General features: G+C 36.3%; 2 protein-coding genes across 3 annotated transcripts; one reads left to right on the forward strand and one right to left on the reverse strand.

Moving 5' to 3' along the window:
* Positions 1 to 10,000: 10,000 nt before the first annotated feature.
* LOC122397275 (malonyl-CoA decarboxylase, mitochondrial-like) lies at positions 10,001 to 16,936 on the forward strand. The gene is made up of 11 exons (XM_043396365.1): positions 10,001 to 10,446; positions 10,589 to 10,729; positions 10,830 to 10,970; positions 11,307 to 11,459; positions 11,522 to 11,675; positions 11,747 to 11,886; positions 11,979 to 12,114; positions 12,181 to 12,393; positions 12,475 to 12,580; positions 12,665 to 12,813; positions 16,801 to 16,936. Exons 1-10 carry the CDS (start codon positions 10,246 to 10,248, stop codon positions 12,783 to 12,785), a joined length of 1,506 nt encoding a protein of 501 aa, XP_043252300.1. The 5' UTR covers positions 10,001 to 10,245; the 3' UTR covers positions 12,786 to 12,813; positions 16,801 to 16,936.
* On the reverse strand, positions 16,453 to 20,165 carry LOC122397278 (CCR4-NOT transcription complex subunit 2). 2 transcript variants are annotated; one of them, XM_043396369.1, is made up of 10 exons: positions 20,078 to 20,165; positions 19,903 to 19,977; positions 19,068 to 19,130; positions 18,474 to 18,952; positions 18,102 to 18,328; positions 17,724 to 17,966; positions 17,313 to 17,574; positions 17,108 to 17,215; positions 16,805 to 17,030; positions 16,453 to 16,689 (listed from the first exon to the last, which is right to left on the reverse strand). In XM_043396369.1, exons 4-9 carry the CDS (start codon positions 18,797 to 18,799, stop codon positions 16,811 to 16,813), a joined length of 1,386 nt encoding a protein of 461 aa, XP_043252304.1. In that variant the 5' UTR covers positions 18,800 to 18,952; positions 19,068 to 19,130; positions 19,903 to 19,977; positions 20,078 to 20,165; the 3' UTR covers positions 16,453 to 16,689; positions 16,805 to 16,810. The 2 variants fall into 2 exon arrangements, with proteins under 2 accessions (XP_043252304.1, XP_043252305.1); XM_043396370.1 differs by lacking the exons at positions 19,903 to 19,977; positions 20,078 to 20,165 and adding an exon at positions 19,534 to 19,583.
* Between the last annotated feature and the right edge of the window lie 503 nt (positions 20,166 to 20,668).

Consider the following 20,668-nt stretch of genomic DNA (forward strand, 5'->3'; position numbering starts at 1 on the left):
AAGGTTGACTCATGACGATTGTAACGTTGTAAATTACCAAAAATATATAATAAATATTAACACAAGTTTCAGCTGAAACGTTTTAGCTCGGATATAATAATTTTACTATTCACAAACGAAGTACAAGATTTCATTATATTGAAGTTTTTTGTATCTCGATAGTCTTTTGTATAGGGAATATATTTATATAATAATTAGAATTCAATTCAATAACAAACACATTATTTATTATATCAAACATTAATTCATTTTTCACAGGGTATATTCGTAGTGATTATATTCAATATGTTTCAAATTCAAAAGTGTTTTATTTTCAAAATGTTTTATATGCAATTGTTTAGTAAAAGAATGGGAATTAATGAAAATCATGCTGTTGCAATATTTTGCAAGAGTGTATTTCTCTCAGCATCTAACGTGCCAGATAAAGTTGTTAAATATAATACAGATCATGAATTGTTAAACCATTAAAACTGTACAATTTATATAATACTAAGTATTATTTACAGATGTCTCTTTCGTAATTGTATTGATCGATATTTGTAAGAATCGTTTACGAAGAGAAAAATTACAGTAAAATTAATACTGTATATTACGTTTTAAACATTTCAGCGCCGAAACAATTTATTTTCAGTTAGTATTTTCTTCCCTTGTAATAGTCAGAACGTCGACTGGATGCAGACATTTTACCAATTACTGTTGATTAAAACTCGATTGTTGCTGTTGATAAACTGAGTCAAAAGTTCGAAGTCATTCTACGATCCGCTGTCATTTGAAAAAGATTCAGAAAGCTTGCAAATATGTACATGGACAATGTGTAACACACGGGCTGTCACCAGTCAGCCATCATCAGAGGATGAGTGTAGGGATATTCAGTTCTATCTGCGTCGAAAAATGGGCCGCTTCTAACCCGAATTGTTGCAAATAGATGAAAAGTGACGCTGATACGGAAAATCCCATGGAACTCGAGTGGACTCTATTGTTTGCGATTCGAAAAAGGAAACTAAAAGGTAAACTCGCATGGTTTTACGTGTCTCTAACTTCCTATCTCGCTGTTATTGATTTACGCGCATGAATGCAGCTGCAAAGTACAGTTATACTTTTTTTTTTTAAACAGAACTATACCGGTTCATTTTAGACAAATGGATCCTCTTGAGTTTGCGTATAAAAATATTACCTAACTCCCTACAGAGGTATCTTTCGTGGAACAATGAATATTTTGCTATCGAATGTCCTGAGAAAGATACGAAAACTCAGATCTCACGAAACTCAAGTTTTTATCAATGAAACGACAAATTAGAACATTTAAAGTCAATTAATGTCTACTATATATCTCAGTTTCAATGACGAAGCCTGTGCAAATTCCGTGGAATACTCTGCGTAGTAATACTAAATGCTGAACACAACGGATTTGGTTATACATCGATGAAATACTAATACCATAACCGAAACCACGACTATATTCGTAAGAAGCTAAATTACTCGTTTCGAGAGATATAGAAGGAACAGTCATTTTCCAATGAAACAATAACTAAGAAATTAGACGGTTCAAAGTCATTATTGAAGGAAGTGTTAGCTTTGGTAACACTATATTAAATGTAATTTTCGAACACTAGGAGTCTACAGATCACAAAGTGATCATCGCAGAGGTTAAATTAAATTACGGTCTACCATATTCCCTGATCATCGATCCATCAGATTTCTCTTAAGAATCGTTTGAATGAAAAGGAGGCCAAGAGAAGACATATGCTATCGAAAATATAATCGAATTTGATCAAACGGGAGGGGGAACATTGATAGAAAGAAACAACCTTTCTCAAAAACTCTAAACTCTGAATCTGTAAACACTGGAGCTTCCTGGTATAACTGGATGGAAGACTATTAGAATCCTTATTAAACCGAATGCGATTTGATTTTTGTCAAATGCATATTTGTGAAAACACCTCGTCCATATCTTTCTCAGTAACTCTTACAATTGTTACTATTTTTTATTCGAACAAAATCGTGAGTACACTCATCGCATGCATCAATGTGCAACGAAACCACTGCACTAAAAAATCGTTCGATTTCTTAAAAGAAGAATGACTTAGAAAGTGCAAGTAATCAATTTACGAAACAGTCGCCATGTTTTCTCTGGAATTAACAAGCTGCTTTTGGCCGCCATTGTGGGCATGGATGTACCAAATAATTATTTGACGATACTATTGGTTGATTTTCCCAAAACATTAGAGAGAATTTGCAGAAGTCTCCCGATCGTGCTGCCTATAATCCCGTGGCGGAAGCGAGCTCGCGGCGCGTGAGTTTGCGCGCGTGCATCCGGTATCAGGTAAGCGTGGAAACGGAAATGGGCCGCCTCTGATGGACGTGTGCTCGGTCGAGCGTGCACGGACGCCGGAGCTCTCGCAGCGGAACTCGCGCCGAGTGCATGTGGACCGACGCGTCAGTGTGACCACGCCGTTTTCTCCGTCGGCTGGCCGGAGCGTAGGATCAATATAAGCGATGACATAGCGAGAGCTCATCTTTAAGCCACGCCCGCGAGACCGGCGAGCGCCAATGCGACCGCGATCCGTCGGCCGCGCGACCAATGGGCGCCCGACATCGATTTTTCGCGGGCTCTTTTTTTCGCGAAAGTGAATTTCTTCGCGATGCCAACGGGAGCGAGCCTAGCTGTAGCAACGGCGGCACGGGGGACGGATAGGGAAGGCGAGGGGTGGGCGACGCGAAGGATAGGGGAGAGACCTGAGAGGCAGCCAAACCGAGAGAGAACTACCAAGGGGTTAGAGAGAAGAGAGAGTCGGACGTAGAAATAGAATGAGGCGCGAGAGAGGGAGAACGAGAGGGTGTGGAGGAGGAGGATCGATGAGGACAGGGTGACTCTTCCAGGGGTAAACGAACCCCCATTTCATCTACCCTTCGCGCTGTTATCGGCTGTCCCTTTTTCAATCGGCGGAACCCCTGCTGCTAGGGTATCGGGGTACCCCCCAAGTTCATCTGCATGCGTGGGCTGCCTGTTGCAAGACGCGAGCCCACGCCATTTTTTACGCGCGTTTCTGCGACACGCGAGCCCGACGGTTCTATTAATCTCGAATCCTCGACGAACGGAGCACCGATCCCGGGACCTATCGGCGCGATTTCACGGTTTCGACGAGCACCGGGGAGCCTGCGAGAGACGCTCGCGAGAAACGGAGATCTGTTAACCCCCTACCAGTCCAGCGGCCATTTTGTGTCCAGCAAAGACTAGATTCGATACGATTGTAAGATAAGTTACGTTATGATAAAAGACGTGTACAAATATTTAAACTAAAAACGATTGTTCGTAACTCGTTCTCGTTTGGAACAACGTGCCCAAGTGATACACGAAAAATGGACTGATTTTAGGGGTTAGTGTATACTAGAGGAAACTAACTTTGTCCCCTAAGTGGTGGAATGCTTTTCAGAAATGTAACTGGTAGACTAAAAAATATAATAAAACCTGTAAATTTGATTCTACGGGGATCTTTAATCCTTCGATTACAGAAAGTATCTACAGACGATTAAGCAAATGACTGTGTGCGGTAAACGCTTATGAGTGCTCGAAGTGTGCATTGCTTAAGGCGTGAAAAGCTTCTCCGCACAGAACTTATTCTTGCGACAAGGTCGACCGTAGTCAAAGGGTTAATGAATATTTGATTCTCAGGTAACGTTGTGGCGGAGGATGTGAGCGAGATAGTAAGAGGAAAGGGAAAGGAAAGCATTTTGTCCTGAATCTAGAGTGAGGACAAACAGGTCCTTTCTCAGACTCCAGGGCGTTCGATGGTTGTTATCGCCTTAGTTCTTAAGTTAGTAGCGATATTCGAGTTTTCAGACAGGTTTGTGCCTTTTAAGTTCCACAGAAAATATGGCGTATGTTTCACAAAGAGTATGCGGGATTTTTTCCAATAAAAAATAGTAACAATTGTAAGAGTTACTGAGAAACACATGGGCGAGGTGTTTTTCCAATAAAAAATAGTAACAATTGTAAGAGTTACTGAGAAACACATGGGCGAGGTGTTTTCACAAATACGTATTGACAGAAATCAAAACGCATTCGGTTTAGCAAGGTTTCTAATAGTCTTCCATCCAATTATATTTGGAAGCTCCAGTGTTTAGAGTATTTGAGAAAGGTTACGTATTTCTAGTTGAGTTAGTCAACAGTATCGTCAAATAATTATTTGGTACATCCATGCCCACAATGGCGGCCAGAAGCAGCTTGTTAATTCCAGAGGAAACATGACGACTGTTTCGTAAATTGATTACATACTTGCACTTTCTAAGTCATTTTTCTTTTAAGAAATCGAACGATTTTTTAGTGCAGTGGTTTCGTTGCACATTGACGCATGCGATGAGTGTACTCACGATTTTGTTCGAATAAAAAATAGTAACAATTGTAAGAGTTACTGAGAAACATATGGACGAGGTGTTTTCACAAATATGCATTTGACAAAAATCAAATCGCATTCGGTTTAATAAGGATTCTAATAGTCTTCCATCCAGTTATACTTGGAAGCTCCAGTGTTTACAGATTCAGTGTTTAGAGCTTTTGAGAAAGGTTGTTTCTTTCTATCAATGTTGCCCCTCCCGTTTGATCAAATTCGACTATATTTTCGATAGCACATGTCTTCTCTTGGTCTCCTTTTCATTCAAACGATTCTTAAGAGAAATCTGATGGATCGATGACCAGCGAATATGGTAGACCGTAATTTAATTTAACCTCTACGATGATCTCTTTGTGATCTGTAGACTCCTAGTGTCCGAAAATTACATTTAATATAGTGTTACCAAAGCTAACTCTCCCTTTAATAATGACTTTGAACCGCCTAATTTCTTAGTTATTGTTTCATTGGAAAATGACTGTTCCTTCTATATCTCTCCAAACGAGTAATTTAGCTTCGTACGAATATAGTCGTGGTTTCGGTTATGGTATTAGTATTTCATCAATGTATAACCAAATCCGTTATGTTTAGCATTTAGTATTACTACGCAGAGTATTCCACGGAATTTGCACAGGCTTCGTCATTGAAACTGAGATATATAGTAGACATTAATTGACTTTAAATGTTCTAATTTGTCGTTTCATTGATAAAAACTTGAGTTTCGTGAGATCTGAGTTTTCGTATCTTTCTCAGGACATTCGATAGCAAAATATTCATTGTTCCACGAAAGATACCTCTGTAGGGAGTTAGGTAATATTTTTATACGCAAACTCAAGAGGATCCATTTGTCTAAAATGAACCGGTATGGTTCTGTTTAAAAAAAAAAGTATAACTGTACTTTGCAGCTGCATTCATGCGCGTAAATCAATAACAGCGAGATAGGAAGTTAGAGACACGTAAAACCATGCGAGTTTACCTTTTAGTTTCCTTTTTCGAATCGCAAACAATAGAGTCCACTCGAGTTCCATGGGATTTTCCGTATCAGCGTCACTTTTCATCTATTTGCAACAATTCGGGTTAGAAGCGGCCCATTTTTCGACGCAGACAGAACTGAATATCCCTACACTCATCCTCTGATGATGGCTGACTGGTGACAGTCCGTGTGTTACCCATTGTCTATGTATTTGCAAGCTTTCTGAATCTTTTTCAAATGACAGCGGATCGTAGAATGACTTCGAACTTTTGACTCAGTTTATCAACAGCAACAATCGAATTTTAATCAACAGTAATTGGTAAAATGTCTGCATCCAGTCGACGTTCTGACTATTACAAGGGAAGAAGATACTAACTGAAAATAAATTGTTTCGGCGCTGAAATGATTAAAACGTAATATACAGTATTAATTTTACCGTAATTTTTCTCTTCGTAAACGATTCTTACAAATATCGATCAATACAATTACGAAAGAGACATCTGTAAATAATACTTAGTATTATATAAATTGTACAGTTTTAATGGTTTAACAATTCATGATCTGTATTATATTTAACAACTTTATCTGGCACGTTAGATGCTGAGAGAAATACACTCTTGCAAAATATTGTAACAGCATGATTTTCATTAATTCCCATTGTTTTACTAAACAATTGCATATAAAACATTTTGAAAATAAAACTCTTTTGAATTTGAAACATGTTGAATATAATCACTTCGAATATACCCCGTGAATAATGAATTAATGTTTAATAGAACAAATAATGTGTTTGTTATTGAACTGAATTCTAATTATTATATAAATATATTCCCTATACAAAAGACTATCTAGATACAAAAATCTTCAATATCACTAATGAAATCATGTAAGTACTTCGTTTGTGAATAGTAAAATTATGATACCCGAGCTAAAACGTTTCACATTCGCCATCTATTGAGATATTCGAAAACTTTTCACATACAATTTACCCTACGCCTTACCCGACCCCTACAAAATCAAAATTAAATCTCAGAATCAGTACCACCACAGACGAAATATACGAGTAGATCTTTCACCCAATGTATTTTTTCGGCCCATTTTTATGGAGTCTCGAAACCCCTTTACCATTTTCGTGTCATTCGCAATATTACCAACAGATTCAGAAATGAATTTTAATCCCTTCCATAGTCAACTCACATATATTTACGCAACACTACAGCTATTTGCCTATCAATACTAATTCAGTGCCTAGTTTCTCAACTAACCGCCATCCATGAGAAGAGGCCGCTAAAATCAGCTCCGAATTTTCAGGTCGGTATGGCAGTCAGATTCGGCCGCGAAAGTCCATAAGGTGAAAGGTCTATTCATATATCTCGTCTGTGGGGCCACGAAAGTCCATAAGGTAAGAACACAGACGAGGTATACGAATAGACCTTTCCCCTTATGGACTCTGATGACCCGATTTGACTCCATACCGAGTTATTTTTTAAATAAATGATGAAAATAAAAAATAGAGGATTTTCGGTGTAGTTGTCAATGAGGTACGTCCTTACGTATTTTAATAATGTTAATCGTAAAATTAATCGATTGATGCTCAATTCTGGACCGCACAACTTTCATTCCGTTAAAAAATACTAAAATTTATGTAATTTCATTTTCTGTCTCACTTCTTCTTGTGTTCATTTCTAAATCTGTTGGTAACGCTGCGAGTGACACGATAATGGCAACGGGGCTCTGGAGCCCCAGAAAAATGGGCGGGAAAAATACATTGGGTGAAAAGTCTTACTCGTATACATATTATACCTGGTCTGTGCCACTTTAAACGTTAATAACTTTGTAACGAAGCCCCCATCAACTAATTGGTATTCTTAATTTGCGTCTTATTTTGGCCTCTAGAATCCCTCATGTAAATTTTTCCCTGGGGATGGCCGAACACCCTGTATAGATTGAAACATAAAAATACCTGGGCAGTCGAGATTCGGAATTGTATGCCATTGACGCGAGGACGACAGCTGTTCAAGGCCAAGAAGGAAAGGCTCTTATTCACTTTCTTTATCGATTTTCCGAAGTTGCATGACGCACTGACCCCACGTAACATGTGGCTCGTAGGTTATGCCGGCTTTTCCCGCCACTCAGTTAAACGTTAAGGAAATTCGTCGTTACTAGTGATGGACATTCGTGGGAATTTTCCCTCGCGAAATTCCTTTCTGCGCATGCGTAAGCTGACGTCACAGCTACCTGTCGCCGCCACCATAGATGTATCTTTAGCGCACAAAGAGGTGCATGTAAGGGGCCTGTTGGAAATTCCAAAATTTTATTAGCGGACACTTCATTTAGTTTAATATTAACTTAAGAGGTAAGACCACTGTAAAAACCTGAAATAAGGCGTTTTCTTGCGATTTTTTGTTTTGGATGGATGAAAAAGTAAGTAAATAATAATATTCAAAAATGTTATTAACGTGTAAAAGAAAATATTTATTCAAAAATAGTAGCCAGAGAAATACATAGGGGATCTTCGATAAGTTAATTTTAATATTATTTATTGACAAATGATTGCCCCATGTTCTGTACAAAATTGAACTTTCTACTTCAAATGCTCGCCTTGAGTACTCTACTTAAATTTTGTTCCTTACTGGAATCCAACGATACCCTAAATTCTAGTTAAGTGTATACGGCAATGATCCAGTGCGCTTCAGTGCGCATGACCAAAATTCCCACGATGTCCATCACTGGTCGTTGCTAGTGTCGCGCAGTGTGGCCAGATCTGGCATAATTAAGTGCATCGACGTCGACATTAGTAACGATGAACTTCCTTAGCGTCTAACGGAGTGGTGGGGATAGCAGGCATATACTACCGCTCGAGCCACGCATGCGTGAGCTCGACACTTCGCGCAGCTTTGGGAAAACGATAAAGAACGCTAGCGTGAGCCTTTCCTTCTTGCTCTTGTAACAACTGAAATACGATCTCGCGATAATCGGCATACGATTCCAAGTCTCGACTATCCCAGCATTTTTACTTTCCGACCTATGCAAGGTGAAAGGAAAGTACCATAACGAAGAAAAATTTCGAAAACTTTTTTTAGCGAAAATACACGTTTTAATACCCGCGTTTAGAGATACGAGTCAAGAGGGTGCAGCTGTGTCCCTTCCTTGACTTGTTTAGACAAAGTATAGGACCGATTGGGTCTGAGGGTACGGGACGAATTCTTCGTCACTGACCTTTCTCATTCTGTATGTTTCTTTCAATGCGTAAAGACGTGCCTTCCAAGTGTTTCAAATAAAGCTTAGTAAAAGTTATATCATTTAAATTATTTTATTTATTCCACCACCTATTTCCAATAAGCACCCTGTCGATTTTTCTTACAAATTCGTTTTTCATTTTTAATAAATTTGGTTAGCACTAAACAGAAAAAGTTGTCTAATACTTTTTTGTAGATACCTATGAGCTCTACTTCAGAAAACAATTTCAATCAAATCCATTCACTATTGTAGGAGTTATGGCCGTTTGAAAATTGGACCATTTTTATCACTTTACGGGATTAAGGAACAACTTTTCCAATATTTTTAGAATTTCTACATATTCTTCGCCAAAATACGCGTTCTTTGCCGTTTGAAACATTAAAATCCCCCAATCCGTTTAGAAGTGACGACATTTTAAAGATTCGCATGAAATTTCGGGGGTGCATTTCTGGTCTCGCGTTAGATTTTCGGTCAGAAATTTTTTTCTCGAAAGTGCGTAGGTTTTCAGGGTTATGTTTATTTACCAAAAATGATTGTAACTGACCACCGCAACTAAAAATAATTTTATCAGAATGATTTAAAATTTTTTAATAACTTTATAACGGAGCCTCAATCAAAAAATTGATATTCTTGATTTTCGTATTATTTTGGCCTTTAGAATCTCACATTAAAATTTTTCCCAGGGGCGGCCGTACATCCTGTATAACATTTGATTCTGTGTAACAAATTGATACGGTTATTGAAAAACATAGCGGAAAAAGTCAGGATTAATCTATTTCTGTAGCAATTAATTCTCCTATTTAGATCGTAATTATAAAACTATAACACGTATAATCATCACTATCCGAGAGCTAATCACGCTCAAAATTTAATCAGACATTGAAACGGGAATATAAAACATAAATGTAAAGTTTCATTGAAATACATTCAGTCGTTTAGGCACAGAAAAAAAATTTCTTTTTTTTAACAGTCACAATATGATCAGTGGGTCTTAAAACGTGTATTTTCGCTAAAAAAAGTTTTCGAAATTTTTCTTCGTTATGGTACTTTCCTTTCACCTTGCATAGGTCGGAAAGTAAAAATGCTGGGACAGTCGAGACTTGGAATCGTATGCCGATTATCGCGAGATCGTATTTCGTTGTTACAAGAGCAAGAAGGAAAGGCTCACGCTAGCGTTCTTTATCGTTTTCCCGAAGCTGCGCGAAGTGTCGAGCTCACGCATGCGTGGCTCGAGCGGTAGTATATGCCTGCTATCCCCACCACTCCGTTAGACGCTAAGGAAGTTCATCGTTACTAATGTCGACGTCGATGCACTCAATTATGCCAGATCTGGCCACACTGGTGTCGCGTCGATCGGCCGATGCACTCAGTATACCAAATCTGGTCACGCTGACTATGACATTATGATAAGATTATGATAAGATTATGTCAATTATGATAAATATGACCACGCTGCAGGAAAGCAGTAATTTAATCTAATCTTATCATTGTTTTTCATGGGTTTCTACATATATTATTACGAAATAAATACGCAGTCTTAGATGTGCCGAAGAATAAGTGTAATTAAAGAAACACCAATTGTCTTCCAAAGTTATTTTCAAGAATTCATTAACACATTATCGTACTTTGTAATATTAAATAAACATGATATTCATAAAATTTCATTTGAGGGTTTTGGGTATTACTCGTAATAACAAATTCATTTCAAAGTGCATTATAAATAATTCAAAATTTCTGTGCTGTCAAAAGACATCAACCCCTTATGAAACCGAGACATGTCTTAGAAAACAATTGGAAGAAGTTTTTAAATTTAAAAACACTAATGTTAGTAATTGGATTATCGAGGTTGGTATCGTATTTACATAACAATATACTATTATTTCTTAATATAAATATGTAGTATAAAAATCATTTCTTTCGGTTAAGTTATTTTGCTTGTTGAATAAAAGTTTTTATGAATTGCGCAGTGTAATGTTACTTCTTTCAGAATAAAGCGCGTGCTTTGTGTATCGAATATTACAAAAGCCAGAAGATGGATAGACAGCAATTTTTACAATTATTAGCTGCCAAGTATGCTGTTCAACATGATGACATATGTAACATAGCAAAGAAGTTACTTTGTACAGAGGTTTGAATATCTTTTTATCATTTTAACTTCATTTTTAATTACATTTCTATTAATTCTCACAATAAAGAATATTTTTTAATTGTATTTATATTCATTTTAGTCTAACAATAAAAGACTGATAATTTCTTACGAACAAAAATTAAAAAGTATTCTTACGTCAGATTATCAGTGGCTATTTCTTATCATTGGAAGACTCGAAAGTGGTGTAAAATTTCTTGTCGATTTAAGAACAGATATTATGGTGAGTAGTGTAAAAGAATAAAAGTTTCTTTTACTAATACAATTAATTCAATTTAAAACTTGAATATTTCGTACGATTAAAAATTGAAGAAGTTTATTATATCTTTTATGTACAATAAACTCTTGATTATCCAACTCTCTGAAGTTTCTAAAACACGAATAAGGTATATCGTTCTCTTATTTCTATTCAAGCTTACACAAATGGGTTTCCAAATATTACAAACAAATCAATTGTTAATTTCGCGTACTTGGAAGAGATGTATAAATTCTGTTTTATTCATACTTTTGATAACAAGATATATTTTGTTATTTATTTTTTTATTAATATTTTTGCTAGGAGTTAATGGTAGAAACCAAAGAAACAGATGAAAATATTGTAATACAACAGTTAAATATGACGTTGCAAGATTTATTATTACTCTGGTTTTCAGTAGGTTTTCTGCATTTAGAGAGAATCACTTGGCAAAGTGCATGCGACATATTGCAAAAGGTACACGTTCGTTACAAATAATCAACGAGTAACAATGTTAATAACTATCTAAGTATGTTAAGATTTCAGATTACGAGGCAATACATCCTATAAAAAATTGGTTGGATTTAAAACAAAGAGTCGGACCATATAGGAGATGCTATGTTTTTACTCATCCATCTATGCCAAGAGAACCACTTGTCGTGTTACATACAGCATTATGTGACATAATACCAGGTACGAAATTATATTGAAAACTAATATTCCATGGACAACAGAAATTATATCAACATATTATGAATTTAAAGACAGTGTAAAAGGTATTGAAGATGCAAAGACCAGAATCCTTGGTGATAAAAGAAAAGAAATAACATTCCAGGAAGAAGACAAATCTAAAATAAAAGCAGCAATATTTTACTCGATAACTTCTACGCAAAAGGGATTAAAAGTAAATTAACTGTATAAATATCATATAATTTTATTAAGAATGCTTTTGTAAGACGTTCGTGATGAAAAATACATTTTTCCCTTCTTTTACAGGGTATCGAACTCGGCAATTATCTAATAAAAGAAGTAGCAAACAAAGTAATATCTGAATTTCCTATGATACGTGAATTATCTACTTTATCGCCAATACCCAATTTTAGAAGTTGGCTTCTTGAAAAATTAAAACAAGGTAATGTATACTTATTTGTATAAAATAAGAAAGAATATATTTTTGAATTGAAACGGTTTTTTCTAGACGTAAATTATATTTTTACGGCTGACGAATGTAAATCCATGCAGAATATTTTGAAAGAAGAAAATGTAGCGCTCGGTTTAAAAAAAATATTTAATAATTCATTGTGGACCAATGAAAAAGAATTATGTGAAATGTTAAGAGAGCCATTGATTCGAGTATGTGCATGGTATTTATATAAGGAAAAAAGACGGAATTATGCTTTGAATAACGTTGGTGCGTTAATTACATGAACATTTTTTAAATTGTCATATTTAAACATAAATGTCAATGTTAATATTTTTTTCTTTCCTATAGCGAATTTTCATCTTCGTAATGGAGCAGTTATGTGGAGAATAAATTGGTTGGCCGATCCTTCACCGCGTGGTGTCGCTAATAGCTGCGGAATTATGATAAACTATAGGTAACGTTCTCATTGATTGAAATAAGTATAAAGTAATTTAATACACTCGATGATTGCGAATCTAATTTTTTTTTTTATTACCAGATACTACTTACACGAAAGTGAAAAAAATAGTCAAAATTATATTGAGAATTATTTCATAAATGCATCTGAAGATATAATTAATATTGCTATGCGTCAAAACGAATTGAGGAGTAAAATGTAAAATAGTAAGGAAAAACTGTTTTTCTCAGGTAAATATATGTACGTTAAAATCATACAATATAGGAAAGGTTATTTTAAATAGCTCTATAGTTATCAATTTGAAATGGAATTGAACCACATGCATTATTTATAATTTTAATTTGTTACATCATGACAAAAATACCAAACTCTAACAGAATAAAACGAACAAACAACTTATCTATGTGATGTATTGTCTATACTGTATTTGACAAATAAATTGAAATTAAGTTACTGAAATTTTACAAAAAAAAAAAAAAAAATAATAAATAAAGTTAGTTATCTAAAAAAAAATATTTCTCTAAAAGTTTGCTAAGTAAAAAATGATCGCACAAGTAGACAAAATTCACAGAACCATTAAATTTTGAGTCATCTAATTCTGAAAATTTCATTTACTTTTATAATTTGTATTATACTTATTATGTACATCACTATATTTATTACTAATATCATCAGAAAGTGTTTCATTTCTCATATAAGGATCTAGACATTTCGAATCTACGATATCATATATCAAAACCATTTACACAAATGCTGTTGCATATTAGTGTCATGTACATTAGGTGGTACAAAACTTATTATAACGCCACATGTGCACTAGTTCCGTTAACGAACGAGTGAGCCTTATTCAGACTCCACATATGTGCAAAGTAGACACACAATGTTGCGAAGTACGTAATGGAAAACCAATTCACCAAGATTTTAGTTTAGTCTCTGCATCTGTTATTTTTTAACAAGAGAAATGGGCTGCGACCTCTTTTAAGGTTACTAAGGTCAACGTTTACTACCGGAAAACAGAGAATTTCCTATTTATAATAGTTGTAAAAAATAAAGTACATTTTATTAGGTTCTTGTTCTTTGACTAGACTTCTTTGTCATTTTTTAATTAGTGCTTTCTTCCTAGCATTATTTACAAGCTTTCCAGGAAACTGTATTGTGTCATAATTACTTTTGTTTGCTTCTTTATTAAGATTAGACTTTACGTGTAAAACTAAGAAGGATACAGAAAAAATATCATAATATGGAAAACAAATATCATAGTATTAAATATGGAAAAAAGTACAGTGACATAAACAATAGATACCAAAAGAAATATCAGAAGTAATATCAGTGAGTTGGCTGTGGGAGGCGATGGAGAGGAGAGGGGTGAGGGAAGGGTTGAGGGAGAGGGTAAGGGAAATTTATAGGGAGACGAAGAGCAGGGTGAAGGTGGGGGGGGAGGTAGGGGAGGGTTTTTGGACGGCGAAGGGGTTGAGGCAAGGGTGCCCCCTGAGTCCGACGCTCTTCAATTTGTTAATAGCGGATGTGGAAGAGGAGATGAGGAAAGGAAGATGGGGAGGGGTAGAGGTAGGGGGGAGGAGAGTGTGTGCGCTGGCGTATGCGGATGACCTGGTGATGGTGGCGAAGGACGAGGAAGAGATGGGGAGTATGATTAGGCGGCTCGAAGGGTACCTGGATAGAAAGAGGTTGGAGGTTAATGTGGAGAAAACGAAGGTGGTAAGGTTTAGGAAGGGGGGTGGAAGGGAGAGGAAGGTGGAGTGGAGGTGGAAGGGGAAAAGGATAGAGGAGGTGAAGGAGTTTAAGTACCTGGGGTACGTGTTCAGGAGGAACGGGGGTCAGGAGGCGCAGGTTAGGGATAGGGTGAGAAAGGCGGGGGTGGTAATGAGGCAGGCATGGGGAATCGGGAAAAGGAAGTTTGAGAGGGACTGGGGAAGGAGGATGTGGCTGTTCGACACGGTGGTCTGGACGGTGGCGGGATATGGGGCAGAGATTTGGGGGTGGAGGGAGAGGGAAGAGATGGAGAGGATGCAAGAGAGGTATATAAGGTGGTCATTGGGGGTGGACTGGAGGACGCCAGGATATATGGTAAGGGAGGAGACGAAGAGGAAAAAGTTGAGGACGTGGGCGGGGGGAAGGGCAGGGAGATATGAGGAGAAACTGAGTAGGGGAGAGGGAGGGGAGTTGGCTAGGTGGTGCCTGGAAGAGATAAGGGAAAGGGAAAGGGAAGGGGGAGAGGAATTGTCGGCGTGGGAGAGAGACAGGTTGGGGTGTAGAGGGTTGGGAGGATTGAGGGGAGGAGAGGGAGGGGCAAGTGGGCGAGCGGGCTGGGAGGGATGGGAGGAGGAAGATGGGAGGAGGCAGGAAGAGGAGAGATGGGGAAAAGTGGTGCAGTCGAGGTATAATAGGTGGTACAGGGAGTTGGTGGGACGGGAGTTACCGGGGTACCTGAAGGCAGGGTGGGGAGAAGTGAGGTATGGAAGGCTAGCTAGGTATAGGATGGGGAACGAGATGAGGGGGGGGAGGTACTGGGGGGATGAGGAAGAGAGGAGATGTAGGGTATGTGGATGGGAGGAGGAGACATGGGAGCACGTTTTGGAGAGATGTACGGGGGATGAGGCAGAGGGGAAGGGGATCGGGGAAAGGATAAGGGAGATTTTGGACGAGGGAGGGGGAGGGGAGGGGTGGATAAAGAGGCTGGAGGTCAGGAGGAAAGAGAAAGAGGTGGAGAGGGGGGAAGGGGGGGATGAGTGAATGAAGGAATGGAATGCAAGGGCGGAAATGGAAGTCGACGGCGGGGAGGGCGAGCGGGGGTGGAGGAGTGGGAGAGAAGGGAGGAGGGAGAGAGGGAGAGAGCGAGTAGCGTAAGGTTAGGCTAAGAGCGTGCGGCGAAGGGAAATGAGAGAGAGAGAGAGAGAGAGCGAGTAGCGTAGGATTAGGATAAGAGCGTGCGGCGAAAGGAAATGAGAGAGAGGGGAAAAGCGGCGGAGGGAGGATGTAAGGGCAGTGAGGAGTAGAGTAAGAGTAGAATAAGTAGGATAAGTAGGATAAGTTAGGTTAAGGGAGAGATGGAAATGTAAGGTGGGGAGGAAGTGTAACCCTAAGGGGAAGCAGGAAATAAATCTATCTATCTATATCAGTGAGTTGGTAAGATTGTTTGGTAAATATGAGTTCAAACAGACCTTATTTGGACTATTTTTAATTGCATATAGTTGAGAGTTTTTCAGAAATAATTCAATAAACGCATAACCAAAAATAGCCTGAATAAAGTTACATTTTAACCTCATTTCAATTCAAAAAGACCTCAACCCATTTATAATACTTTCACAAAAATGCAATGAAAAGCGTAAGTTTTTAATTTGCATTAGTGAATGTCCACCGCTTTGAAGCGTAACCTTCTAAGTTTTATTTACACAGTTGCTGGCTGCTCGAATCAACAAGTTTTTCACGTCGAAGAAAAATATTGTAGTGGAAATAAGTCTGTGTATGTATCGAGAGTAAATTTTTGCATTTAATTGGAAAAATAGCATTACACTTAACCTAACAGTTAAAAGGTATCGTATTTGTATTGCCTTTGAGTCGTCTTGTTATTAAAAAATTTCATCGGTTTCTATAAAATTCATTTGCACTGTACTTCTTTATTTTTATATTAATTTACGCATCCTAATAGAACATTATATACTATAGTTGCATTTTTCTTGTTCAATAATAACGAATGCAAACACGAACCAAAATCTTGGTATATCAGTTACCAATTACCTATTTGGAGTATTAGTTCCTGATCACCTATTTGATAACAACACAAGCGTCTGTTATAACAATCGGTACTCTGTAGTAGCCAACGAGAAATAGTCTATTATGCATCTGTTTAAATGAGGCTCACTTTACTGGGAATGCTTATGCATATACATTATGACAAGTTTTATACTCTTCACAATATGATTTTATCAGGCTCATTCCCGTTTCTAACTATGAGCAGTTAATTAAAGAACTTCGTTTCTGTTACTCTTCAAATTTTATGTTTTTATTAAAGATTATTAAATTTGTTCATTTATACAATAGCTGTTTCTTGTTCAGCTTAAAGGCAGCACAATAGTCTGCAAGTAGATCTGCAACAAATACCGATTTTGCACTATTATTGTACAAATATTTGTACTCTTTTTTTTTTTTTATGTACACTTATAATATGAATAATATATAAAATAATTATATTCTTTTAGGTACCTGTAGTCAAGGCTGGGTTTGGTGAAAGTTTGTGGGAAGATGAGGTCTACTTTCTAGTTTTGTATAATCCAAATGAAATTCCTTTGCTACTTTTCTCCAACTTTGCGCATCAAAATAATAATAAGTACCACGTTCATATGTTGAAGTTTTTTCTACAAGCCCTAATCCTGGTGCTTGCGTTATCCATACCTTTTCTTCCATATGATATCGCCACTCCCTACTGTACCTTTATAATCAAAAGAATACTTATAAAATTAATTTCTTTAACAACTATTATAATATTCAAATTGAATCAATACTTACAACTCCGCTGCCGCTGCTAATTGCAGCATATCCCCAACATTTGTATAAAACATATAAAATAGTAGATCATCCTTGTACCGATTTAACTTAACCGGCGCTAATTTATCTCTAGAACAAAAATAATGTACAACACAAATTTAATTATCATAACAATACCTGTTATACCGTCGATGAAATAATTTTTATAATACAAAGAAGAAGATACCTGATAGCGGCATTAATGAGATATTCCGGTGGCACGTGAAAATCAATATCTTGAGGTCGACACGGTGTTTCAGCCCAAGGCCCACCAAAATTTTGATAAAGATTTTCTGGCGAATTAAGATTTAATCCTAACGCTGTTAAGTCTTGGCCTAATGCCAAAGATACTAAATTAGGATCTGTTTCTGCTGCCCTAATAAACGTTAAAAGTCCAACCATTCCAAACTGATCCTTAACCATACTTGCTGGTATATTAGTTACTTTACCTATAAAATGTAACGATAGAATTTATGTACAATAAAAAGTGAACGTTACATTTACGTTTGTTGTATATTTTTCAAAACAGCATATGATATTACGAAACAGTACTATGAAACAATCTATATTTATCTGGTTACTGAAATAGTTTCAATACCATCAGGAGATGTTTGTATGCCTCTTTTAGATGATTGAGACTTTTCAGATCCAGGTGCTCTATTCGCCTGCAGGACGTCTTGCCCAATTTCAGGGCCAAGTCCGACAGGTATGCTCTTATCACCAGATATGCTTCCACCTGGTGATGGTCCTTCTCTATTTTGTGTTCCTGGTAATGCTGGGAAATCTTCAGAACTCATAGTAAACTCGCTTGATTCGGACGTCGGTTGTTTTACCATTCCAACTATAATATATATGTAAAAATCAATTAGTTACGTATTTCAATTTCCATTTCAGATTTGACTCCCTGCTTATGACATAAATATAAAGATTTTGACCATATATTTTCTTTAGTGCTGAAATTACTGCTAATACGAACCATAAGGTTGTTTTCCTGGCATAGGACTAGGTTGCGGCATAGAATCACCCTGTCCTCTGTTTGTTAATGAAGGAAACTCGGACAGATCCAACAATGGAGGAGTACTTGTATCTCCACCTCCTCCACTGCCGAAAACAGAGTGAAAATTATTAATTTGTCCCTGAGATCCGTAATTACGACTTTGCGGTATTCCAAAAGTGCCCATGCTACCCATTGGATTTGAGGTTCTATAAATGTGTATGAACTTTTCATTTTTTCATATGAAATATCACCATACAACAGGCATGTAACAAAATATACTCTATTATCACAAGTCATATTATAACAAATGCACAAAAGATTGTTACAGCTACCCAGAGTGAAAACACTAACCCAAGAGCAGGCATCGTACGTCTATCTGTGAAAGCTCTCTGCCCAAACAGTCCCCTGCTGCCCATAGGAGAGAGCTGTTGCTGCTGAGGTTGATGATTAGCTTGTCCACCACCTGCACCCGATGCTCCGGGGTAAACGTTAGTAATTACTACCGCAGAATTAGCCGAACTTGACGTGCTTGTAGATGAGCCTGAGAACATGCCCGAGGTAGGTGTAACATGGCCCGTCAGGGTCGATGAATTTAAACCCCCACCACCACCCGCACGTGATGTAAGACTTGCGTTCGCAATACTGCGTGGCGGTTGCTCAAAGTTCAGGTTGGCCATAGCCTGGTGGCTCCACTACAAAGTACCTGCTGGGGCACACCAACACACTTTTATGCCTATTACCACAATCACTTGTTTTCTATTGTGTCACTTGTAAGTCGTTCAATTTCATGGAAGCAAGGATAATCCATGACAGTAACTCCTGGCAGCAACCTGTAATTATGAAGCAAAAACAAACACTTTAACATGAATAATATGTTACTTATTGTTACTTAAACCTTGTTTGTTTTTTCTTTATTAATATCAACTGTACTTGTTTAACTTTTACCTCTCTATCACAGTACCACAGCGACGATCATATCAAACTTGAAGACAAGGAATTAAGATGGATCTATCAACAAGCGAAGAATTCGTTTTCATAAAAATGTTATTTGAGTATAAATTTAAAAAATATATGTGACCAATTGTGATACAGAAGACATCTATTTATTTATTTCTCAATTCACATATATAAGTAAATGTATATGTTACATTATGTTGTTTTGTAGAAAAAACTAATACAACTTTAACTCTTTCTCTCACTTCTGTGTTTTATAAATCAATTATTTAATACACAAAAACTGGTTTTTATAAAAATTTGTTTGTATAAACGCTACATACTTATAAAAATCTAAGAAAATACACATGCTTATAATAACTTTAAATATTTATATCGCACAATATTTGTTAATCTCTAATGTTCAGAACTTACGGTTACTAACATATATATATTTTATAAATACTTATAAACTAACCTGAATTTTATTCTGGAATATTTTCATATTTCTATATAAACTCATAGTCATGGAAATCATAATGATATCAAACTAGTTCTAATAGCAACAGCTTGTTAATATAATCACTGTTTAAAGTAATAATATATTAATATAACAAAAATGGTTAATCAAAGACTGTTTCTTGTTATTTTTATTAATGTTTTAACATTACGATCATTTTTACAGTACAGAAAGAAACATACAATTTTTGAAAATGCATTGAACCAACAGTCAGTGATTTTGACATTGTAATGATCAAAATCAGTAACAAGCACAAAGAAAGCAAAGGTTATAATATGTACACATATAAACAAAATATTGAAGGAAAAATGAATAAAATTTGATTACCTATGTTATTGAATCCGTCGTTAAGTTACTGCACAAAAGAATCCATTAAATTCATAATAAACAAAGTAAATGGGCCTAAAAGAAAACACAAAAACGTCGATGTTGACTTCGAATTAAATATAATAAGAAAAAGTTAATCCAGGTAATTAGTATTTCGTATAGAAAAGATTTTTACATAAAACGTCCTAAAAGGCTAAACTTTTATGCACATTAAAATACTTTTAACAAATAGACTTCTGTTTTGTCATTCAGTTTGACAAACTTAAACAACACTAGAGACACGAATTTCTTCCATTTTAACCATTTCTACGATGTACTCAAATTAGATACTGAAATACACTAAACTATAGTGTTAATAGATTACACATTGAAATTAGTATTAATAATGGTTAAAAATATTAATTAGGTAATTATACCATTAAAATTACCCATGACATTCTGGAGCATTTCTTAATAGATGGGCAAAATTTAATCTTGAATATGACTGTTGAATTCGTTGATCATTATCTCTATATTCAATATTATAATTTAATAACAATTGTAATGTTTGACATAATGGTATCGATTTATTAACATTAAATTATTCATCTTTAAATTTAAACTATTTTTACTTTAAAAGTATTTGCTAGAATGGAATGTATAGATACAATTTATGAAAATTTCGAACTGTAACACAATCCAATCCAATGCACAAAACCATAGGGATTATATATATTTATCATATCTTAAATAAATTTTCGATCAAATGAATAAATACATGTATAAA

The sequence above is a fragment of the Colletes gigas genome, unplaced genomic scaffold, assembly GCF_013123115.1.
Source record: "Colletes gigas isolate AHSC1104 unplaced genomic scaffold, ASM1312311v1 Colletes_gigas_Sc00009, whole genome shotgun sequence".
NCBI classification, from domain to species: Eukaryota; Metazoa; Arthropoda; class Insecta; order Hymenoptera; family Colletidae; genus Colletes; species Colletes gigas.